This window comes from Puma concolor, chromosome B2 (assembly GCF_028749965.1).
Source record: "Puma concolor isolate L17-30 chromosome B2, mPumCon1.1.hap2, whole genome shotgun sequence".
In the NCBI taxonomy this organism is placed as follows: Eukaryota; Metazoa; Chordata; class Mammalia; order Carnivora; family Felidae; genus Puma; species Puma concolor.
Window position 1 is genome coordinate 109132337 of NC_141671.1, and position 20809 is coordinate 109153145.

General features: G+C 39.0%; 1 protein-coding gene across 11 annotated transcripts in view; it reads right to left on the bottom strand.

Moving 5' to 3' along the window:
* FAM184A (family with sequence similarity 184 member A) overlaps positions 1-20809 on the bottom strand; it is a 124004-nt gene that overhangs the window by 67954 nt on the left and 35241 nt on the right. For all 11 annotated transcript variants that reach the window (XR_015251505.1, XM_086707703.1, XM_086707701.1 and 8 more), the window contains exons 2-5: positions 8707-9561; positions 7915-8050; positions 5652-5833; positions 2276-2473 (exon numbers count right to left, since the gene is read on the bottom strand). Coding sequence is in view for 10 of the 11 variants with exons in the window: in XM_086707703.1 (XP_086563829.1) it covers positions 2276-2473; positions 5652-5833; positions 7915-8050; positions 8707-9561 (1371 nt within the window). In the remaining variant the exon portion in view is untranslated. The remainder of the gene's footprint in view (positions 1-2275; positions 2474-5651; positions 5834-7914; positions 8051-8706; positions 9562-20809) is intronic.

Here is a 20809-nt window from a genome sequence, read left to right on the forward strand (position 1 = left end):
CCCGAAATTCAAGTTCCCAGGTACTAGCAAGGGCCAACCTTGCACCATGTGCCTTTCTAAGGATAGCAGCTTCAGGCCTGCAATGGTAACTCTTTTCTGCATGGATTCTCTATATATTCACTTTCAAATGGGGTGGGTAAACTCAAGTTTTGAAAAAAAATATAATCCTTTTTGATAACTAAGTAATAAGGAATGAAGAAGTCACCTTTAGGTAAATGTTCTTTAAAAGAACATGTGACATGAGGCACCTGAGTGGCTTACTCATTAAACAGCCAACTTCAGCTCAGATCATGACCTCGCAGCTCGTGAGTTCAAGTCCCGCATCAGGCTCTCAGATGACTGTGCTGACAGCTCAGATGGAGCCTGGAGCCTGCTTCAGATTCTGTGTCTTCCTCTCTCTCTGCCCCTCCCCTGCTCACACTCTGTCTCTCTCTGTCTCTCAAAAATAAATAAACATTAAAAAAATAATAAAAGATAATGTGACATTGGAGAAAGACTATTCTAAAAGGAGGCTGGTCTGAGCTGAGGCTCAGACATGAGCTAGCCAGGCAAGAGAGGAATGTAACAGCAAGTGATAAGTTATTTTGAGAAAAGGGAAGGGGATAGATAAAGCTATCATGAGTTTTGACTATGTTCACACACAGGAAATGCATGTCATGTGTTTTATAGCAACCACATTTTAAAGAAAGATTGCAAGAAATGTAAGCAGCTTAAAGCAGATTTTTAGGTGGCTCAGAACTTGAAATTCAGTGGGCAAGAGTATAATTAAGAGAGAAGTAGTGAGGCAAAAATGATATTGATGAAAGATGCCTAGATTCTAGCACTTAGAACTTAATATAGAGGAGTAAAGAGAGGCAAAAAGCAGAACACCTTCAGGTTAAATATCACAATAAGGGAGAAGGCTAAGGTGAATAAGGGATGTAAAGATGAAAAAACAAAACAAAAAATAGCTATGGAAGAGCTTACTGAAGCAGCAGTTACCACTGAATACTTCACTACAAATCCCTGAACAACTGACACAGACATACAGAGTCAGTAAGCGTGTACATGCACCACGTAATTAAAGCTGTACAAATTCGTTCTGGAATAGTGAGCTGGCACAGAGAAAATAACAACCACAATTTTGAGAAATAACATGTCATTAAGATTTGTCTCCAGCTACATAAACATATAGTAGCAGGTTTAGACAGAAATAACATTTTAGCAGGAAGTTTTATTTGAGTTTTTAATTAAGTTCAAGTGTTGAATATTTTTTCCAACTAGTTGTGTCACAAAAGGAAGAGACATAGAGGCGAATCTCTCAATTCATATCCTGCTTCTTCTATATACTAGGTTGGTGGCACTGAATACATCATTTAGGTTTATTAAAACTATTTCACCACCTGTATAATAAAAATGACATTAATCTTCAAGCCTTAAGTAATGAGGAGTATACAAGAAAGCTCTTAATAAACTCTAAAAAGCTATTATGTAAAACATACAACAATCATCATTAATACATGCTTTTATGTGGTGGTTAAATGCCTTAGAGTTTGACATCTGAAACCTGAGTTCAAGACCTGACTGATTCTTACTAGCTGCATGTGATTGAACAAGTGTTTCACCTCTCTTTCCTTTATCTCCTCTTCAGTAAAGCGGGTGCAAAAATTAAACCTATGAGTGTGGCGGGAATTAAGTAAAAAAACAGATGGAAAACACTATTGCAGCGCCTGGCACACTGTAAGAAATACTAAAAACTAACATTTATTTATCACTATATGCTAGGACATGTCTGAGTTCTTAACATTTTATTTCACTTAACCTTCACAGGAACATTATAAGATGGATCTCCTCTTCATCTGTCACACGAGGACAGGCATGGTTTTTGAGGCCCAAATTTAGGCAGCCAGTAAACAAAGAGCTCAGTGTAAATCCCAGATCTGTCAGACACCTTGTTTCTTCTACTATGCGAAAGGAAACATCTACAGGAGAATAAGTGCTTCAGCTAGTTGAGACTTCCCGAGGAGCACACTTAAGACAGTGTCTCATGAAGAAACAGCTCAAGATCAAGGGAGTATTACCATGGCTCATACAAAGTAGGAATGCCTCCTATCAATTCACACACAGGAGATAACAAGAATTTTTAAGTATATTACTCTCTGAATCATGATTTACAGATTATGAGAGAGCAGCCATCAGAATGAAGTAACTCATTACTCTACAATATGGGTCATACTGGATCATTACAGAAACCCTTCCAGTTCACGATGCAATGCTACGTTGAATTTATACTCACCGCTTGTAGTTTTTTCTTATCCTTAACTGCATTACTGTGGACAGCTTCAATTGCCATGTGGTGCTTCCAAGCTAATTCTTCCAAAGTCTTAGAATGAGCCTCATTTAATTGAGCAACCTCCCCTTCCAATCTATTTTGCAGGTTTTTTAGCTCCATCTCATAATATTCTTGCTGAGTTTTCTTTGCTTCATTTACTTTCTAAAATTAAAGCAAATAAAGATCAATAATTACACCTGCTTTTTTCATTACTGCTATTAGTATTCTGAATACTCAATAAATACATACATTTGAATGAACTGAGTACTATGGAATTTAGACTTTGGACATGAGATTACATCATTGGTGTTCTCAGAAAATGACAGGGTAGCACTGACAAAATTAATAATTTTAACACAAGTAATAAAACAGGCTAGGTCAGAACCAAGTGTGAGTTAGCACATCTGTGAGCTTAAGACAGAAAGCCTTCCTGTATGTCAAAGCTGTACACAAAATGGCTTACCAATTTACCACTCAGATGATATTCAATACAATTTCACTGAGTGCCAATTATATGCCTTTTAAGCAGTCACAGTCTGGAAAAAGGCAAAAGACAATGGAAATATAATTTTATACATTCTATGAAAGGAGTGTACATCACACATTGTAAGAGTATACAGGAAAGGAGACTAACCTGGATGGGGTGGGAAAGGGTGTGTGTGCGTGTGTGTGTGTGTGTGTGTGTGTGTGTGTGTGTGAGAGAGAGAGAGAGAGAGAGAGAGAGAGAGAGAGAGAGAGACAGAGAGAGAGACATACATACATACATACATACATACATACATACATACATACATCAGGGAAGGCTTTCCAGAAGAGAAAACATCTGAGCTGCTGATGACACGTTCTCATTTAATTCTCACAAGTCCATCACGAAATGAAAGAGGAGAAAATTTCAAACCTAGATCTGGTGTCAAAAACCTGCATTCAAAACCATTTCCAGCATTTTGAAAAATGAGCAGTAGCCAGCTGGGTAATGAAGTTCAGATATGATAGGAAGGCCATGTAGCTGAGCGGTGTGGACGGAACAGCAGATATGAGGCTGGCAGTGGTAAGGAATGGGGCTCAGCAGGGAGCATGAATCAAATGATGAAAAAGGGTCTTTTATGCTAAGGACTCTGACTTTTATTCTGATAGGAATGAGAAATCACTGCAATTTATGTAACTGACATATTTTTAACAACAGTCATGTTGACAGTAGGCTAGTGAGCTGAGGCAGGGAGAGCACTTAGGAAGCTGTAACTGAAATCCAGGCAACAATGATCTAAACCTAAACCTAGAATCCGCGTAAGGGTATGAAGGGATATCATGGAATAAAAATAAAATTAAGGTAGCAGAAAGCCAAGAGGACTCCCTAACAGATAAGAGGGTTAAGGAAACAGTAATCAATAACAACTGATTTACCAAGCTATACACACAGTAGTGCTATTGGTTGAAAAAAGGAGTGGGGGAAAGAAAAGTACTTCTGAGGGGAGAAAGTTCTAGGTATGCTGATTTGACACGTTTGTGAGAAACCAACATATCCTGTGGGAGTTAGACACACAGGGCACAAATTTAGGGAAAAGATGGGGCCTAGGCCAACAGATTTGGGAGGGATCACTTAACAAGTGACAGCTGATGTTACCAGAATGGAAAAGCATATAGAATGAGGTGAAAATGCTGGGGAATGTAAATGGTAAGGGAACAGACAGAAGGAAAGCTCACAAACAAGACTGCAAGGCCGGGCAGGCAGGAGGAAAATGTGGGAGAATGTGAAATACCAAAAGGGAGATGTTGTAAATCAGAGAGAAATAAGTAACACTGTTGGATGAGATTCATCAAGTCCAGCAACCAGGATGTCCCCGGAGGCTGGGGCAAACACACATTCTGTGGAGTCGTCGTAAGAGAAACCACATGGCACTCAGGTAAGGCATGAATGGGAGGTGTGCAAAGGGCAAGGAGATCAGACTTATTTTTAATATGCCTGGTTGTTGAGGGAAAGAAAGATTCCAAAACTCCCACTTGATATCTAAACAACTGCAATAAATATTCAGCAATTACTCTACAAATGATAGGTCTTATTTGTTTAATCTAGAAATTCAATATGTTGGTATATGAATTTTCAGAGCTCAATGATTGCCAAAAGTTTTACCAAAATTTCCTAGGTGTATAGGCAAAAATACATTTCATCAGTACAAAAACATATGATCAACCACAATGTACATTCCACTGAAATAAGAGTTTCACAGTTTCTGGTTGAAATACGTTGAAATGTCTTAAGTTTTTACATTGTAAGTTGTTAATAATATTCTGAATACATGGGAATGCCAGCTGGTGCAGCCACTCTAGAAAACAGTATGGAGGTTCCTCAAAAAACTAAAAATAGAACTACCCTACAACCCAGCAATTGCACTACTAGGCATTTATCCAAGGGATACAGGTGTGCTGTTTCGAAGGGACACATGCACCCCCATGTTTATAGCAGCACTATCAACAATAGCCAAAGTATGGAAAGAGCCCAAATGTCCATCGATGGATGAATGGAAAAAGAAAATATGGTATATACAGATACAATGGGGTATTACTCAGCAATCAAAAAGAATGAAATCTTGCCATCTGCAGTGACGTCGAGGGAACTGGAGGGTATTATGCTAAGTGAAATTAGTCAGAGAAAGACAAAAATCATATGACTTCACTCATATGAGGACTTTAAAAGACAAAACAGATGAACATAAGGGAAGGGAAACAAAAATAATATAAAAACAGGGAGGGGGACAAAACAGAAGAGACTCATAAATACAGAGAACAAACTGAGGGTTACTAGAGGGGTTGTAGGAGGGGGGATGGGCTAAATGGGTAAGGGGCACTAAGGAATCTACTCTTGAAATCATTGTTGCACTATATGCTAACTAATTTAGATGTAAATTTTAAAAAATAAAAAATAAAATTAAAAAAATCTGAAAAAAATATTCTGAATACATGTACAATAGATAGTCCAGCTTTATATCTTTTTCCTCAAAATAAAGACAAAAACTTACTAGAATTAAGAAATGGACTGTTATTGGAGCTCCTGGGTGGCTTAGTTCGTTAAGCATCTGACTCTTGATTTTGGCTCAGGTCATGATCTCACAGTTTTGTGAGTTCAAACCCCATGTTAGCTGCTTAGGATTTTCTCTCTCCCTCTCTCCACGCACCGCCCCCACTCTCTCTTTCTCAAAATACATAAACATTACATAAAAATTGACTGTTACTGTGAAGTAGAAGTAAACACTTTTTAAATCAAATCTGAGAAAACCGAACTTTTTTTCTTTTCCTTTCTTTGTTGTGGGACAGCAGGTGGGGGGCAAACTCTACTGCTTTTTACCTTCTCCAGTTCCAAAATCTGCTGCTTCTGCTCTTCATCCAGACTCTGAGTTTTGCTTTGCAAAAAAGCTCTTTCTTCTTCAAGCTGAGACAATCTCTCATTGGTCCTTGATTTTTCTGATTCTAGATCTTTAATTGTAACCTCCTGGGTCATCTGAGTCGCTTGAAGCATTCCAATATGACCTATACCCCAAAAAGAAAAACTCTGCAATTTAAAATTTGTTGCACTGTGGTGTAAAAGTTTATATTTAATGACACAATTGTACTTAATACCTGAGTGAAATAAATAGTCTGCGTGTACAAACAGTACTTTGGTTTGTTCACTGTATAAAATGGAAATATTTACCATGGGAATGTTTCTTATCCAAGTAGAATCATTTAAATTTTTTTTTTTCAACGTTTATTTATTTTTGGGACAGAGAGAGACAGAGCATGAAGGGGGGAGGGGCAGAGAGAGAGGGAGTCACAGAATCGGAAGCAGGCTCCAGGCTCTGAGCCATCAGCCCAGAGCCCGACGCGGGGCTCGAACTCACGGACCGCGAGATCGTGACCTGGCTGAAGTCGGACGCTTAACCAACTGCGCCACCCAGGCGCCCCCCAAGTAGAATCATTTAAATGAGGAAAAGGTCTATTTTCACATCACTGCATCACTGTACCCAGGACCCTTTTTTAAGATTGCACACTAAACAAGCTGAAGTAGAAGCAACTCTCAGAGATGCATGTAAAAAAAAGCCTTGGGAGTCAAACAAAGAGGATGGCACTACAGTGCCAAAATGAGCAATTTGTTCTTTTCTAATCTCTTTTTTCAAATTCTCACATAAAGAGAAAGAAATTTAGGGGCGCCTGGGTGGCTCAGTCGGTTGAGCATCCAACTTCGGCTCAGGTCATGATCTCACAGTCTGTGAGTTCGAGCCCCGCGTCAGGCTCTGTGCTGACAGCTTGGAGCCTGGAGCCTGCTTTGCATTCTGTGTCTCCCTCTCTCTCTGCCCCTCCCCCACTCATGCTCTGTCTCTCTCTGTCAAAAATAAATAAACATTAAAAAAAATTTTAAAGAGAAAGAAATTTGTACACAGGTAGTAAATATGGAAGGCAGTGGTTTGGTTGAAACTGAATTTGTTTTAGACAAGAAATAAAGAACTAAGGTGGATTAAGAGATTAAGTCAGCAAGTTATCAAAGAATAAATAAATGACAACAACAAAAAAGGGGGACGGGCAATAAGAGAGACAGAGAGATGAAAAATGAGTGTGAGATAAAGGTCTCAGAAAGCATGTGTTAGGTAGGCCAGTGGTTCTCAAAGTGCCCTGGACCAGCAGACCTGGGAACTTGAGCCCGCAGTGAAGATCATCTCAGACCTGCTAAATCAGAAGCTCTGAGGCTGGAGCCCAGCATCTGTGGTTGCACAAGCCCTTTGGGTGATTTTCATACACACTAAAGTTGAAAAACTACTACTTAGGAGAAAGGTCATCTGGGAATTCACAGATGAGCCAATCAAATCAAATGACATTCTCAAAGAATTACTTCAAATGGCTTCATCTGGCACACTAAACACTTGGGCAAAATGTAACTTCAGAACTGACATGAATCACCCACTTCCTCTAGTACAGGTTATGAAATGAGAACATTAGCCATATTAGGATGGGCAACTCAGCTTTAGTATGTAAATGATCCTTATTAATAAGCCAAATGAAATGAGGCACTATAATTCACATATAGTTCCACTAATTTTAAATACTTTAAAACATGTGTTTTTTTTTTTTTTTTTTAATTTTTTTTTCAACGTTTATTTATTTTTGGGACAGAGAGAGACAGAGCATGAACGGGGGAGGGGCAGAGAGAGAGGGAGACACAGAATCGGAAACAGGCTCCAGGCTCTGAGCCGTCAGCCCAGAGCCTGACGCGGGGCTCGAACTCCCGGACCGCGAGATCGTGACCTGGCTGAAGTCGGACGCTTAACCGACTGCGCCAGCCAGGCGCCCCTAAAACATGTTTTTAAAGAACAAAAAACTTCTTAGAATGCTTCTTTGTTCTTTTAGTGAATGGTTTATTGGTGATAAAATACCTGCTCTTAATTTTTGTATAAAAATATATATTCTTAAAAATAAGTTATTATTTGCTTATCTTATGATTAAAAAGAAATTAGAGTCCTTTAAAATATTTAGAATCTAAATAATGTTAAAGTATGAGAAGGCAAATTTTGTCTTGAGTAAATATTTTAGTGTTGGTTTTAGCTAAGGAATACACCAAGAACTGCGGTCACACATACTAGCTTTGAGGACAAGGTCTGAAGCCTGTTGTTGTAAACGTTCTCTGGCCGCTGCGAGCTCACTTTCCACTTCCTTGTGCTTGCTTAGTAAGTCCATCTCTCCCTCTTTGGCATCATCAAGCTGTTTTTGAAGAACCTAAGAATGATCAAATAGCCATTAGTAATATGCAAGAATGATGCAAAGCTAATTAGCTAAGCTAATGATGCCAATTCACTTAAATTACAAGCATCAACTTTCTCATATTCAAAAGTCACAGTTAATAATACTTAGTTTTAAATCTGTTTTGATAACACTTAGAACTTACCTTCATAAATCATATGACCCAATCATGAAAGGCTAGTCAACCTTTTTTAATCCACTCAAATGCTGCAGATATTAAAAACAGCTATGAAATTTTCTATACCTATTTTCAGGTTTAGAAAACAATTTTTTGATCACTGTGCAGACCATTATTAACGAAGGTAAAGGAGAAAACATAATTAAAACTAAAGCCCAATATTTTAACTCTCCCAAGTCACTTGTGAAAAATATCAACACGTTGTTTCATTAGAAACATTTCTTTATCAGGTTTTAAGTTATCTTTATGGGCCTTTAATATCTGAAATTCTAGTAGTAGATAATAACTACAGAGTAGTAAAAATTTGCCCCTTTTTTGATTTTTCTCACAAAGGAAAAGCAGAAGAAAGCAAAATGGGAAAAAAAAAAGTTAAAGTAGTCTAATTGAAAAGAAAAAGACAAAACTGGGGAGGGAGAGAGAGTGGGTATCCATAGGTTGAAAGTGAGAGGCTTACCTGAACATTGTTCTCTGCTGTAACAAGTGCTATCTGAAGCTTTTGGCATTTGTCGCGAAGACTTCCAGCTTCATCCTGTACCATCTGTAACTCTGTCTTCAATTTTCCTATAGTTTTTCTTAAAATTGCTTCTTGTCCCTGAAATTCTTTTCTAAGATCAGCTTCCTTTTCTTTGCTAGCCTGGAGGCTTTCCGCCGTAAAAAGCTGTGACCTTTTCAAAGTATCAAGCTCGTGCTCATAAAAGGACTGAGCTTTATTCAACTTGCCTTCATAATCCTCAATTAACTTTTTCCGTTCAAGTCTTAGCTCCTCCAGTGTTTTGTTTAATGTCTCCACCTCCACCCTGTGCAGTTCCTCTGCCTTCTCCTGCCCTTTACTGACCGAGGCACTGTGATCCTGCTGGGACTTCAACAGCTCTTGGATTTCCCGTCTATGAGCAGTTCGCAAATCTTCCAATGCCAACCGTTTGTCTTTTTCAAACTGTACTTGGAGTTGCCCAAAACTCCGTAATCTTTCCTCAAATTTCCTTCTGATCTCTTCAACCTCTCTAGACATGGTTACTATGCGTTGGACATGCTGGGCTTCTGCACAAAGTTGCATGTCCTCGACTCTGTGCTTATAAGCTTCAAATTCTGTCAAAGCCTGCTGCTTCATTTTTATGTGGTCTTCTAATGATGCTTCTAAAACCTGAATCTTTCTCTTCAGGTCTAACTCCTCTGTTACTTTGCTTTTATACTGCAATATTTTTTCTCTTGTTTCTGCAAGAATCTGTTGGATTTCTTCTTCGTGAGCATCTTTGAGGGCCTGCATTGCAGATTCATGCTCATCATTTTTAGTATTTAAAGCATATATTACCTGCATAGTTTTAAAAAAGGGAAAGAATTGAGCAAACCATGTTCTGTTCTTACTGGAAGTTAATTCTTCCATTTGGATTGATATTTTTCAACACACAAAATTGGGTATGGTAAATACTAAATACTGAAGCTTCATGCATTGTTTTAGATTCATAGATTGATTTACATAGCAAAGTTTTACCTTAGCACAACCTGAAAAGTTGCATCTGAAGATTCCACTATAAATGAAACAGTGAGGAGAAAAGAGACAAAGGAAGCCTAGAAGAAAGGAGCTCTCCATAGGGTCCAGTCTAGTTTGGGGTGAGGATCAGCAGAAAAGCCTCAAAGTATCTGCCTTACTCTAGTGCTTTGCATGAGTGGAAGTTCTAGGCCTTAAGTTTTCTTAAAGGCTCTTTCATCTGTTTAATGTCCGGTACATTCTAAATTTAGAAATTTCCTCTTCTAATTCTCCTATGGTCAGTTTTTATTTTTTTCAACGTTTATTTATTTTTTTTGGGACAGAGAGAGACAGAGCATGAACGGGGGAGGGGCACAGAGAGAGGGAGACACAGGATCGGAAACAGGCTCCAGGCTCTGAGCCATCAGCCCAGAGCCTGACGCGGGGCTCGAACTCACGCACCGCGAGATCGTGACCTGGCTGAAGTCGGACGCTTAACCAACTGCGCCACCCAGGCGCCCCTCCTATGGTCAGTTTTTAAAGCTGATCCTCTTCTCTCCAAGTTCCTAGTGGTTTCCTTACAAAATCCAGTTAGTACTTTTCTGCTCACATATTAAACAGTATAGTTTTACTCACTGCCTAATTTTCCCTCTGAATCCAGGCAAGCCAGGGTTCTAGAGCCAGAGTATCTGGGCAAAGGTCTTTATTTTCATTTTAGTCCTTGGATTCTAATGATTCCATTGACATTTCCCCAACCTTAATTACAAATGACAACATACTCCCTTTGTAGTGATGCTTCCATTCTTGTATGTTCTTTGATACCCTCCATCATACCACTGTGGCCAAACAGTACAATATTCATGACTATTACTTAAGGCTTACAGGTTCACCCACTTTCTTCTGAAGTAAAGAGAAATGAACACTCTCCAATCCAAAAATCCAGAAGCTAAAAAATCAGTGTCCTGGAGCTTTGCTCGTTTCAATGTGATCTTATTCTGGCTTTAGAAATGGATTCCAGCCCCAAAAGTCAGAGGCAATTAAGATGCAAACATGTTGCAATTTTTGTAGAGAACTTGTTCATACAGCCTGAGGCAACAGAAACAAACTACCTGGCTCTTCACACATCCTGGTGACGCCAGATCCTATTGCTAAATCTAGATGGTCACCTGCTAGGCCTGTAGCTGTACTTGTGGAAGGAGAAGACACATTAGAGGCTTACCCCACTGCAGGGGCTTCACTCTCTCCACACAGGGCTTTGTCTTCCAGAATCAGGCCCCCATTCATATACTCACATGGTCTGCTCTAACTATTGAGAGATGTAATCATAGCAAAGGTGAAAAGATTGAGAGATGGCAGGACTCCATTTGTCTTGCCAGCTACTTCACCTGCTAGCTACTTCCAAAGGGAAATATGTGCACAGAACAGAAATAAATGCTCATTTCCAGTTTCTCCTTTTTTAAATAACCCTAATTCCAAATCCCAGGTTATGTCCCTAATGAGCTAGACAAGATCCCCATAGAGGACTCCTTTCATTTACACATTTAAGCCCAAAGGTAGCCTATAACCCAAGAAAGTTGGTAGACTCCTACTACCTTCCTCCAGGGTCTTACCTACCCATCATGTTGATGCCCACAAAAGACTGAAAGAGGCACTAAGGGAAAAAAAATGCCAACTAGCTGGAGAGAAGTCCATTTGTAGAATGCTTAGAGCAGAGCTGGTGTAGGCCACAGGTCTCAGACCTTCCCAGGGAATCTGCACAAATCCCCTATCTTACTAAGCACATGGAAGGAAAATAAATGATACAAGAGATGGAATCCCTTGAGAATAATAAGTGACACTTTTCATCATTTTATCCCAGGAGATGATCTTGAAAAGGACCACTCCATGGTGGGATTCCATATAACGAGGGATGAAACACTATGGGAAGATGTGAGCTTCCCCTTGTCAACAATTTCTCAACAATACTCTTCTCTTTTTTCTAATACTTGATTTCCCTGCAGTTTTTGAAGCATCAGCTCAAGTCCTGTATCCTTTAATAAGGCTTCCAAGACCACCCAAATTCACGGGAGTCTATCTTTTCTTTATATCCAGTACCTTCATTTCCTTACCACTATTCATTCCTGTAAATCAGTAAATGTTCAACTGGTTAAAAATGGGGGTCTTGACAACAATTTTGGCAAGCTGGGTTAGGATGTTAGAGAGCCTAGAAAAGTAGCTGAAGATATAAAAGCACAGTAACATACAAAAGTATGGATTAAAAGGTGAAATTAGAATAGAATTTAAGAAAAACAAACTAAATGTCTGACCAATAATAGGGGAATATGGTGAGGAACTCTATTTCACTTGATATTCTATTCCAGATGTCGGCAAACTATGGCCTGCAGGCCCAATATGGCTGCTGCTGGTCTTTGTAAATAGTTTTACTGGAGCACTGCTATGCCCCTTTGTGTATGTGTAGTGTACAGCTGCTTTCCTACTACAACAACAAAGTTGAGTAATTACGGAAGAGACCTTAGTAGTGACTCCTGTTGTGATGTACACTTGACAAGTCATCTTTTAAAAAAATTTTTTTAGGGGCGCCTGGGTGGCTCAGCCAGTTAAGCGTCTGACTTCGGCTCAGGTCGCGATCTCGCGGTCCGTGAGTTCGAGCCCCGCGTCAGGCTCTGTGCTGACAGCTCAGAACCTGGAGCCTGCTTCTGATTCTGTGTCTCCCTCTCTCTCTGACCCTCTCCCCATTCATGCTCTGTCTCTCTCTGTCTCAAAAATAAAACATTAAAAAAAAATTAAAAAAAATTTTTTTAAATGTTTATTCATTTTTGAAAGACAGAGAGAGACAGAGCACAAGCAGGGGTCGGGATCGGGGGGACACAGAATCTGAAGCAGGCTCCAGGCTCCGAGCTGTCAGCACAGAGCCCCACACAGGGCTCAAACTCATGAACTGTGAGATCATGACCTGAGCCGAAGTCAGACTCTGGACCGACTGAGCCCCGCAGGCGCTCCGCACTTGACAACTCATCAGCCAAAGTTGGCAGCCAAAAATAAAAAATATTTGCACTAGCTTTGTTTACCCTCTAATAAATAGTCCAGGGTTCTTACCACTACAGCTTCTTAAGACATTAAGAAAACCAATTATTTGATTCTGAAAGTATAAATATAAAAGAAATACAATATTATACTGGCCATATAATAGTATCTTCCAAGACAGCAGTGTTAAAATAAAGTTTCTAAAATCTTAAAAAACAACAATAACAAACTAATAGTGTCTTTAAATAGCCATTTAAAATACACCACTATAAATGAGAATGCTATATATGAATTTTCAACTTGACATTAACAAGATATCCCCTGACTGTTCACTTTTCTACATAATTACAAAGGTAACCATTTTAAAGTATCTTTCTCTGATTAATTACTCTTTCTCAGACCAAAGAAATAGAAATATTCTATGTTCTTTGAACACACAGAAAATATGACTTGAAGTAACAGAACTGATCCAAACTGGATTTCTCACTCTACGTAAAATAACTTAATTTCTCCAATTTCTTCAAGTTTCTCAATATTAAATAGAGATCATATTTATTCTATCCTAGTGACATCATTATTATAAGATCAACCTATCACTGACATTTAAAAAAATGATACTATATAAATATTTTTCAAAAAATATAAAGCACTATGAGATGATAAATCTTTTTTTATTCATTGTATCATTTATGGAGAAAATGGGAATAGCTTTAAAATTTGTCTTTAATGTTTGTTTGTTTATTTATTTATTTATTTATTTATTTTTTGAGACACAGAGGACAGAGCACCACAAGATAGAGTAGGGCAGAGAGAGAGGGAGTCACAGAATCTGAAGCAGGCTCTAGGTTCTGAGCTGTCAGCACAGAGCCCGACGCAGGGCTCAAACTCATGAGCTGTGAAATCATGACCTAAGCCAAAGTCGGACATTTAACCGAGGCTGCATTTAACCTGAGCCCCCCAGGTGCCCGAGAATAACTTTAAAAGAAACTTTAGTGAGTGATCATAATCACCCATAAAGTTGGCTATTATTTTCCACATGGGAAAAGGAAACTCTCTAATATCTCTTTTCATAAAGTATTTTTAAAGACATTAAGAGCCATTTGCAGTTTTTCAGGGACTATAAGCACTCAGAGAATGGGAGAGCACAATTATTACAATTTCATGTAATTTCGCAGCTCCAGCTTATGTCAACAATGCACGATTTAACTACATATTCCAGGATGAAAAAGGAATAGTCAGTAATTTTTACTTTTTCTATGAAGATTTTCAAATAATCTTACCCACTAATAAAATAAGAATAAGTCTAGATCTACTCTTTAAAATGCTACTTAGGTAACAACAAACCGTCTCTGAAATAGTTCTTGTTGTTGGCTGCTATAGACTGTATTGTGTCCCTCTCCTGCCCCCAACAAAATTCATCTAACTGAATGAAGCCCTAACTGCCAATATAATGGTATTTGAAGATGGGGCCTTCGGGAAATAATTAAGTTTAGACAAGATCATGAGGGTGGTGCCCTCATGACGGGATCAGTGCCTATATAAGAGACATCAGTGAGCTTGCTTCCTCACTCTCTTTTCCACTGAAAATACTTTCAGTATTTCTAAACCTTCTATAATGAATGTATGTTACTATTATAGTCAGAAAACATTAAGCCCTTTTAAAAGATTAACACTAACAATATTAAAAAAAGAATATTCAAAATGCCTTCATTTAGGAAAAAAACAATCAAAATTCAAAAAGAAAATTAAAGGAACATTCATTAATTACCAACAGGCACTCTGAAAGTTTCCTTTAAAATCACTCAATAAAACATTTATAAAAATCACACTTAAGGGGCGCCTGGGTGGTGCAGTCGGTTAAGCGTCCGACTTCAGCCAGGTCACGATCTCGCGGTCCGTGAGTTCGAGCCCCGCGTCGGGCTCTGGGCTGATGGCTCAGAGCCTGGAGCCTGTTTCCGATTCTGTGTCTCCCTCTCTCTCTGCCCCTCCCCCGTTCATGCTCTGTCTCTCTCTGTCCCAAAAAATAAATAAACGTTGAAAAAATAAATAAATAAAAAAAAATAAAAAAAATAAAAATAAAAATAAAAATCACACTTAAATATTTTAAAGAATTTTACTTATGAAATAATTTTACTTATGAAAAAGATCATATTTTGAGAAAAAGTTTAAAAATCTAGTTAGTTAAAATTTGATAACATACTGGCAAATCTATAATGGTCAATTCCTACTTCATTTATTCTTCCGTTCAGCAAAAATATATTGCACACCTGCTATGTGCCAAGGTCTATAACTGGCAGAGTAAACACAACTGTGAGCTGGATGCACATACATGGTATCTATTCTCATGCAACTTGGTGGAGACCAATCTTAAACAAATATTTACTCCATTAGTCAAATAAAATTTTGATAAGTTACACAAAGGAGAATAAAGACAAAATGAGTTTTTGCAAGGGATGGGAGTGACAGTGGTAATGTAGGGGTTTCCCCTTATTCTCAATGAAATGCTTACTTTATCTCAACCAGAATCTCTTCATTTAGTCAAAATGTTATGGATAAAGTAGAGAGAGAGAGAATTGTGAGCTGAAGGCTAAGAGTAGAAGGCACAGAAATGGAAAGCACAGGATTCTGTGAGGGGAAAAATGGGTTCCAGAGCTACAAAGGTAGACATGCAACACACTGCAGAGGTACTTGCATTGTAGCTGTTGCTCTGGATGGGATCCAGAAGGGAGAAACTAATTAGAAAGACTGAAAAAGACTGAGGACAGGCCTTGGGCAGGGTTCAGGGGCAGCAGGGAGGATGAGGACCCACAGACAGAGGCAACATGCTGGACAGATGAGTAAGAGTGGAATGGAGGCAGAGCATCAAGGTCTAAGATGAACAATACATCTTGTCAAAGGCTGAATAAAAATCAAGAAAAATGAAGACTCAAAGACCCTGAATTCAGAATCTAAATCTCAGAAGCAGGTCTTTGAGAGCACATTTGGTAGAGTGGTGAGGGCAGAGCTGGAAGAAAAATGGCAAAAGTGGGTGAGTGGATGGTAAGTGAATGGAGGCAGTCCATTAGTAGAGAAAAGCTCCAAGAAATGGTGGTAAAAGAAAGGAAACAACTAGGGACAACTAGGATAATGGCTTAGGAGGCAGCAAAGTTCAGGGAGAGTACTTTTCTTAAAAGAGAGATTGAAAATGTGACCCAGAAAGGGTCAATTGTAGAACCGAAGTCATGAAGAAAGTCTGAGGCTGGGCTTGCCTGACACAGTGGAAAGACTGGTGCTGGCTGACAGTAGGAAAAAGTCCTTCCAAGAGAGCAAGGCTGAAGACTGAGATCTTTAGGTAAAGAGGGAAGATGGACAACTCCTGTCTGACTGAGTCATAGTTCTCCTTAATAGGGAGATGAAATTATCCTCACAGAGTGCAGTGGGGGTGCTCTTCTCCACTGGACACAAACAATGCTGCTAATGTTAGCTGGTGAGGCCAGCCCCAGCCTTCTCAGCATGTCCCACTGAAACAGCCTCAGACACACAGCAACCATGTGCAGACCCTTCTCATCACTACTCCTCCAGATGTTTCCCAGCCAATCTCAATCTTTAGTTTTTGCTTATTTGAAATTTCTGGGAACTTGTTCACTTTCCCTTTCTTATCAATGTCAGAGACACATAGACTAATAGAGAGAGAAAGAGAGAGAGAGAGAGAAGGAGGGAGGAAGTGTGGATTTACCCTCAAGTACACAAGTACTATATGAGGCACAAGGGAACTTACAAAGTAATAAAGGAACAATCTCAGATTCAATATTTTTTTTTAAAAAGATCCTGTACAAGGAAGAATAAAATATATTTTTATTATTAAACACTTAGTCCTTCTAATTGAGCTACTCACCTTAAAGCACCAAACTTAAAGAATATTGAAAAGAGACACTCTAACTTCTCAAAAATAGTGGGTTATTGACCTCTGCCATGTAGGTTCTATTCTATCTGTTCTAGAGCAATAACACAGACCATTGCTTTAAACCACAACTTATATTCAATAGTACTCGCATACCAGTCTTATAAGTAAAATTTTCACATATTATCAAATAACATTGATGAGCTCTAGGTGGCTTACCTAGGGAATCTAATGTTTCTATGAAATGGTTCACCTTTTTGGAGTCGGTATAGTATTAGCATACTTGCTACATAAGAGCATGTTAATAAAATGTGTTTAAAACATTTTCTTAGAATCTTGAGCTTACCTCCTCCAGGACATTCTTGATATAGCAGCTACATAAGTGCAACTAACTCTGAAAACTGGCAGAACAAACCTTCCACAACTAATCTTAGAGAGGAAGCCACATTGAAAAGGGTAGGAGGGGCATAGACATGACTGGGAACCAAACTCCCTGTGAAACTAACCACAAACAGGAGGGACATCATAAGCACAAAGAAGCAAGAGGATAGACCCCACACCAGGCAGCCTAGGCACTAGGGACCTGAACTAGGAATACAAGACCCCATAACATCTGGCTTTGAAAACCAGTAAGCCTTAACTCTGAGAGTTTTAAAAATCAGTGGGGTTAACTCTAGGAAATCTGAAAGGTAGTAGAAAACTGAGTCCCCACTCTTAAAGAGCCAGCATAATAATTAACTCAACCAAAGACACAGGACCTAGGATGTATGTGAAGATTTATTTACTAATCTCAGAATGTGCACTGGAACAGCAGGAATATTCAGATATCTCCAGGAATAATAGTGCTGACAGGCACCATTTCTCTTCCCCTCCCCAGCCTAGATAGCTGGACACTTGATGGAGCCAGAGCTCACACTCTCCATCTATGTTGCTAGCACTACATTCTCCTGTGAATACACCTTAGCAGGCATCCTCGAAAGCAGCTTCTGTCCCACCACTTCCTGCAAACAGCCGCCCCAGCAGGGACATGTGCCACTCCAAACTGACTCTTGCCCAGAGGAGAAGGTGAGATAACCCAGATCCAGCAGTTGACTTTTAGCTGGCTGCACAGGGAGCAAGCCCTGTTATTCTATGCACCTGTAGTTATGGCAGAGAGGCTGACTGCAGATAAATAGCCTGACCCCAACCTCGCCCACCAATGAGCCCTAGGCAACCTCAGACAGACCTCTCAACAGTGCAGGGAGCAAACCCTGCCCAGTACGCCCACAGGAGGAAAAGCAGGTCAGTGCAGCCAGCTTGGCTGCAGGCAAATACGGCTCAGTCACAACAGCAGGGGGAACGTAGCCCACACAGGAGATACCCAGTGGAACACCTGGTTCTGGTCACCAGGGGGTAATGCATTACTGGACAACACAGGACCTCTTTTACATAAAGCCACTACTTTCAACACCAGGAGGTGTAGCTGACCTCTCTAATACACAGAAACACAGAGAGTAAGACAAAATGAGGAGACAGAGGAATACTTTCCAAATAAAAGAATAAGACAAAATCACAGTATAAGACCTAAGTGAAATGGAGATAAGCAATAGGCCTGATAAAGAATTCAAAATAATTGCCATAACAATATTCAGTGGACTTGAGAAAAGAGTGGAGAATCTCAGTGACAACTTCAACAAAGAGAAAATATAAAAAAGAACCAGTCAGAGAGAAAGAATTCAGTAACTGAAAAAATACACCGGAGGGAAAAAGCGGCAGACTAGAGGAGGCACAAGAACGGATCCACGGTCTGGAAGACAGGGTATGGGAAAAATCAAGCTGAACAGCAAAAACAAAAAAGAATGATAAAAAATGAAAATAGGGTAAAGGAACTCAGTGACAACATCAAGCATACTAACATTCACTTTACAGGGATCCCAAAAGGAGAAGAGAGAAAGAAGGGGTAAAAAATCTATTTGAAGAAACAATAGCTGAAAATACCCTAACTGGGGGAAGGAAACATTTAGGTCCAGGAAGTACAGAGAGCCCCTAACAAGAGGAACCCAAGGAGGTTCACTTAAAATGGCAAAAGGTAATAATAAAGAGAGAATTTTAAAGCAACAAAAGAAAACAGTTACATACAAGAGCAATCCCAAAGGCTATCAGCTGATTTTTCAGCAGAAACTTTGCAGGCCAGAAGGGAGTAGCAAATTCAAAGTGCTGAAAGGAAAAAAAACCTGCAACCAAGAATACTCTACCCAGCAAAGTTATCATTCAGAATAGAAGGAGAGATAAAGAATTTCCCGGGGCGCCTGGGTGGCGCAGTCGGTTAAGCGTCCGACTTCAGCCAGGTCACGATCTCGCGGTCCGTGAGTTCGAGCCCCGCGTCGGGCTCTGGGCTGATGGCTCGGAGCCTGGAGCCTGTTTCCGATTCTGTGTCTCCCTCTCTCTCTGCCCCTCCCCTGTTCATGCTCTGTCTCTCTCTGTCCCAAAAATAAATAAACGTTGAAAAAAAAAAATTAAAAAAAAAAAAAAAAAAAAAAAAAGAATTTCCCAAACAAAAGTTAAAGGAAACCATCACCACTAAGGCAGCCTTACAACAAACATTACAGGGTATTATTTGACTGAAAAGAAAGAGCCATACTAGAATAAAATTATAAAAGGGAAAAATCTCACAGGTAAAAGTAAACACAGAGGAAAGGTAGTAGATGAATCACTTATAAAGCCAGTATGAAGTTTAAAACACAAAAGTAGTAAAATCAGTTATGTCTACAAAAATTAGTCAAGGGATACAAAAAGTAGAAAGATGTAAAATATGACATCATATGTATAAAATGTGGACAGTGCGTAGTAAAAATTCAGAATGTGTTCAAACTTAAAAGACCATGAACTTAACACAGACTGCTATATGCATAACATGTTATATACAAACCTAACGGTAACCTCAAACCAAAATCTGGTAGTAGGACATGCAAAAAACAAAGAGAAAAGAATCCAAGTGTATCACTAAAGAAAGCCAACAAACCATAAGATAATAGAGCTAGATAAGAAAGGAATACAGAAGAACTATAAAAACAACCACACAGGGTACCTGGATGGCTCGGTTGGTTAAGCATCCAACTCTTGCTTTCAGCTCAGGTCATGATCCCAGAGTTCTGGGATCAAGCCCAGATGGGGCTCCATACTAAGTGTGGAGCCTGCTTCTCTCTTTCCCTCTCCCTCTCCCCCATTTGTAAGTATGTGCGTGCCACACGTGTGCTCTCTCTCAAAAACAAAAAAACAAAAAACCAGAAAACAATTAACAAAATGGCAGTAAGTACATACCTATCAATAATCACTTTAAATGTAAATAGACAAAATGCTTCAATCAAAAGACATAGGGTGACTGAATAAAAAAAAAAAAAAAAAAAGACCCATCTATATGCTGTTAACAAGAGACTCACTTCAGACCTAAAGAAATATACAGACCTAAAGTGAAGGGACAGAAACACATACATCATGCAAATGGAAGCAAAACAAAACAAAACAAAAAAAAAGGTGGAAATACTTATTTCAGGCAAAATAGACTTTAAAACAAAGACCAAAGCAATAGACAAAGAAGGGCATTACATAATGTTTAAGAGATTAATCCAACAAGAGGATATGACAACTGTAAATGTCTATGGACCTGAGATAAGAGTATCTAAATACATAAAGCAATTATTAATAGACATAAAGGTAGAAATTGACAGTAATACAATTAATAGTAGGGATGGTACATTTACATCAATGGATAAATCATCTAGATAGAAAATCAATAAGGAAACAGTGCCTTTGTTTTCTTTTTCTAATTTTTTTTTTTTTAAGTAGGTCTCATACCCAATGTGGAGCCCAAACTCACAACCCTGAGATCAAGACTTGAGCAGAGATCAAGAGTCGGACACTTAACCGACTGAGCCACCCAGATGCCCTGGGAAACAGTGCCTTTGAATGACACATTATAACAGATGGACCTAACAGATTAATGTATAGAACATTCCACCCTAAACAGAAGAATACACATTCTTTTCAAGTGCACCTGGAACATTCTTCAAGATAGATCACATGTTAGGCAATAAAACAAGCTTCAATAAATTTTAAAAAAGTGAAATCCCATCAAGCATCTTTTCCAACCACAAAGGTATGAAACTAGAAATAAATTACAAGAAAAAAAAAACTGGAAAGAACACAAAC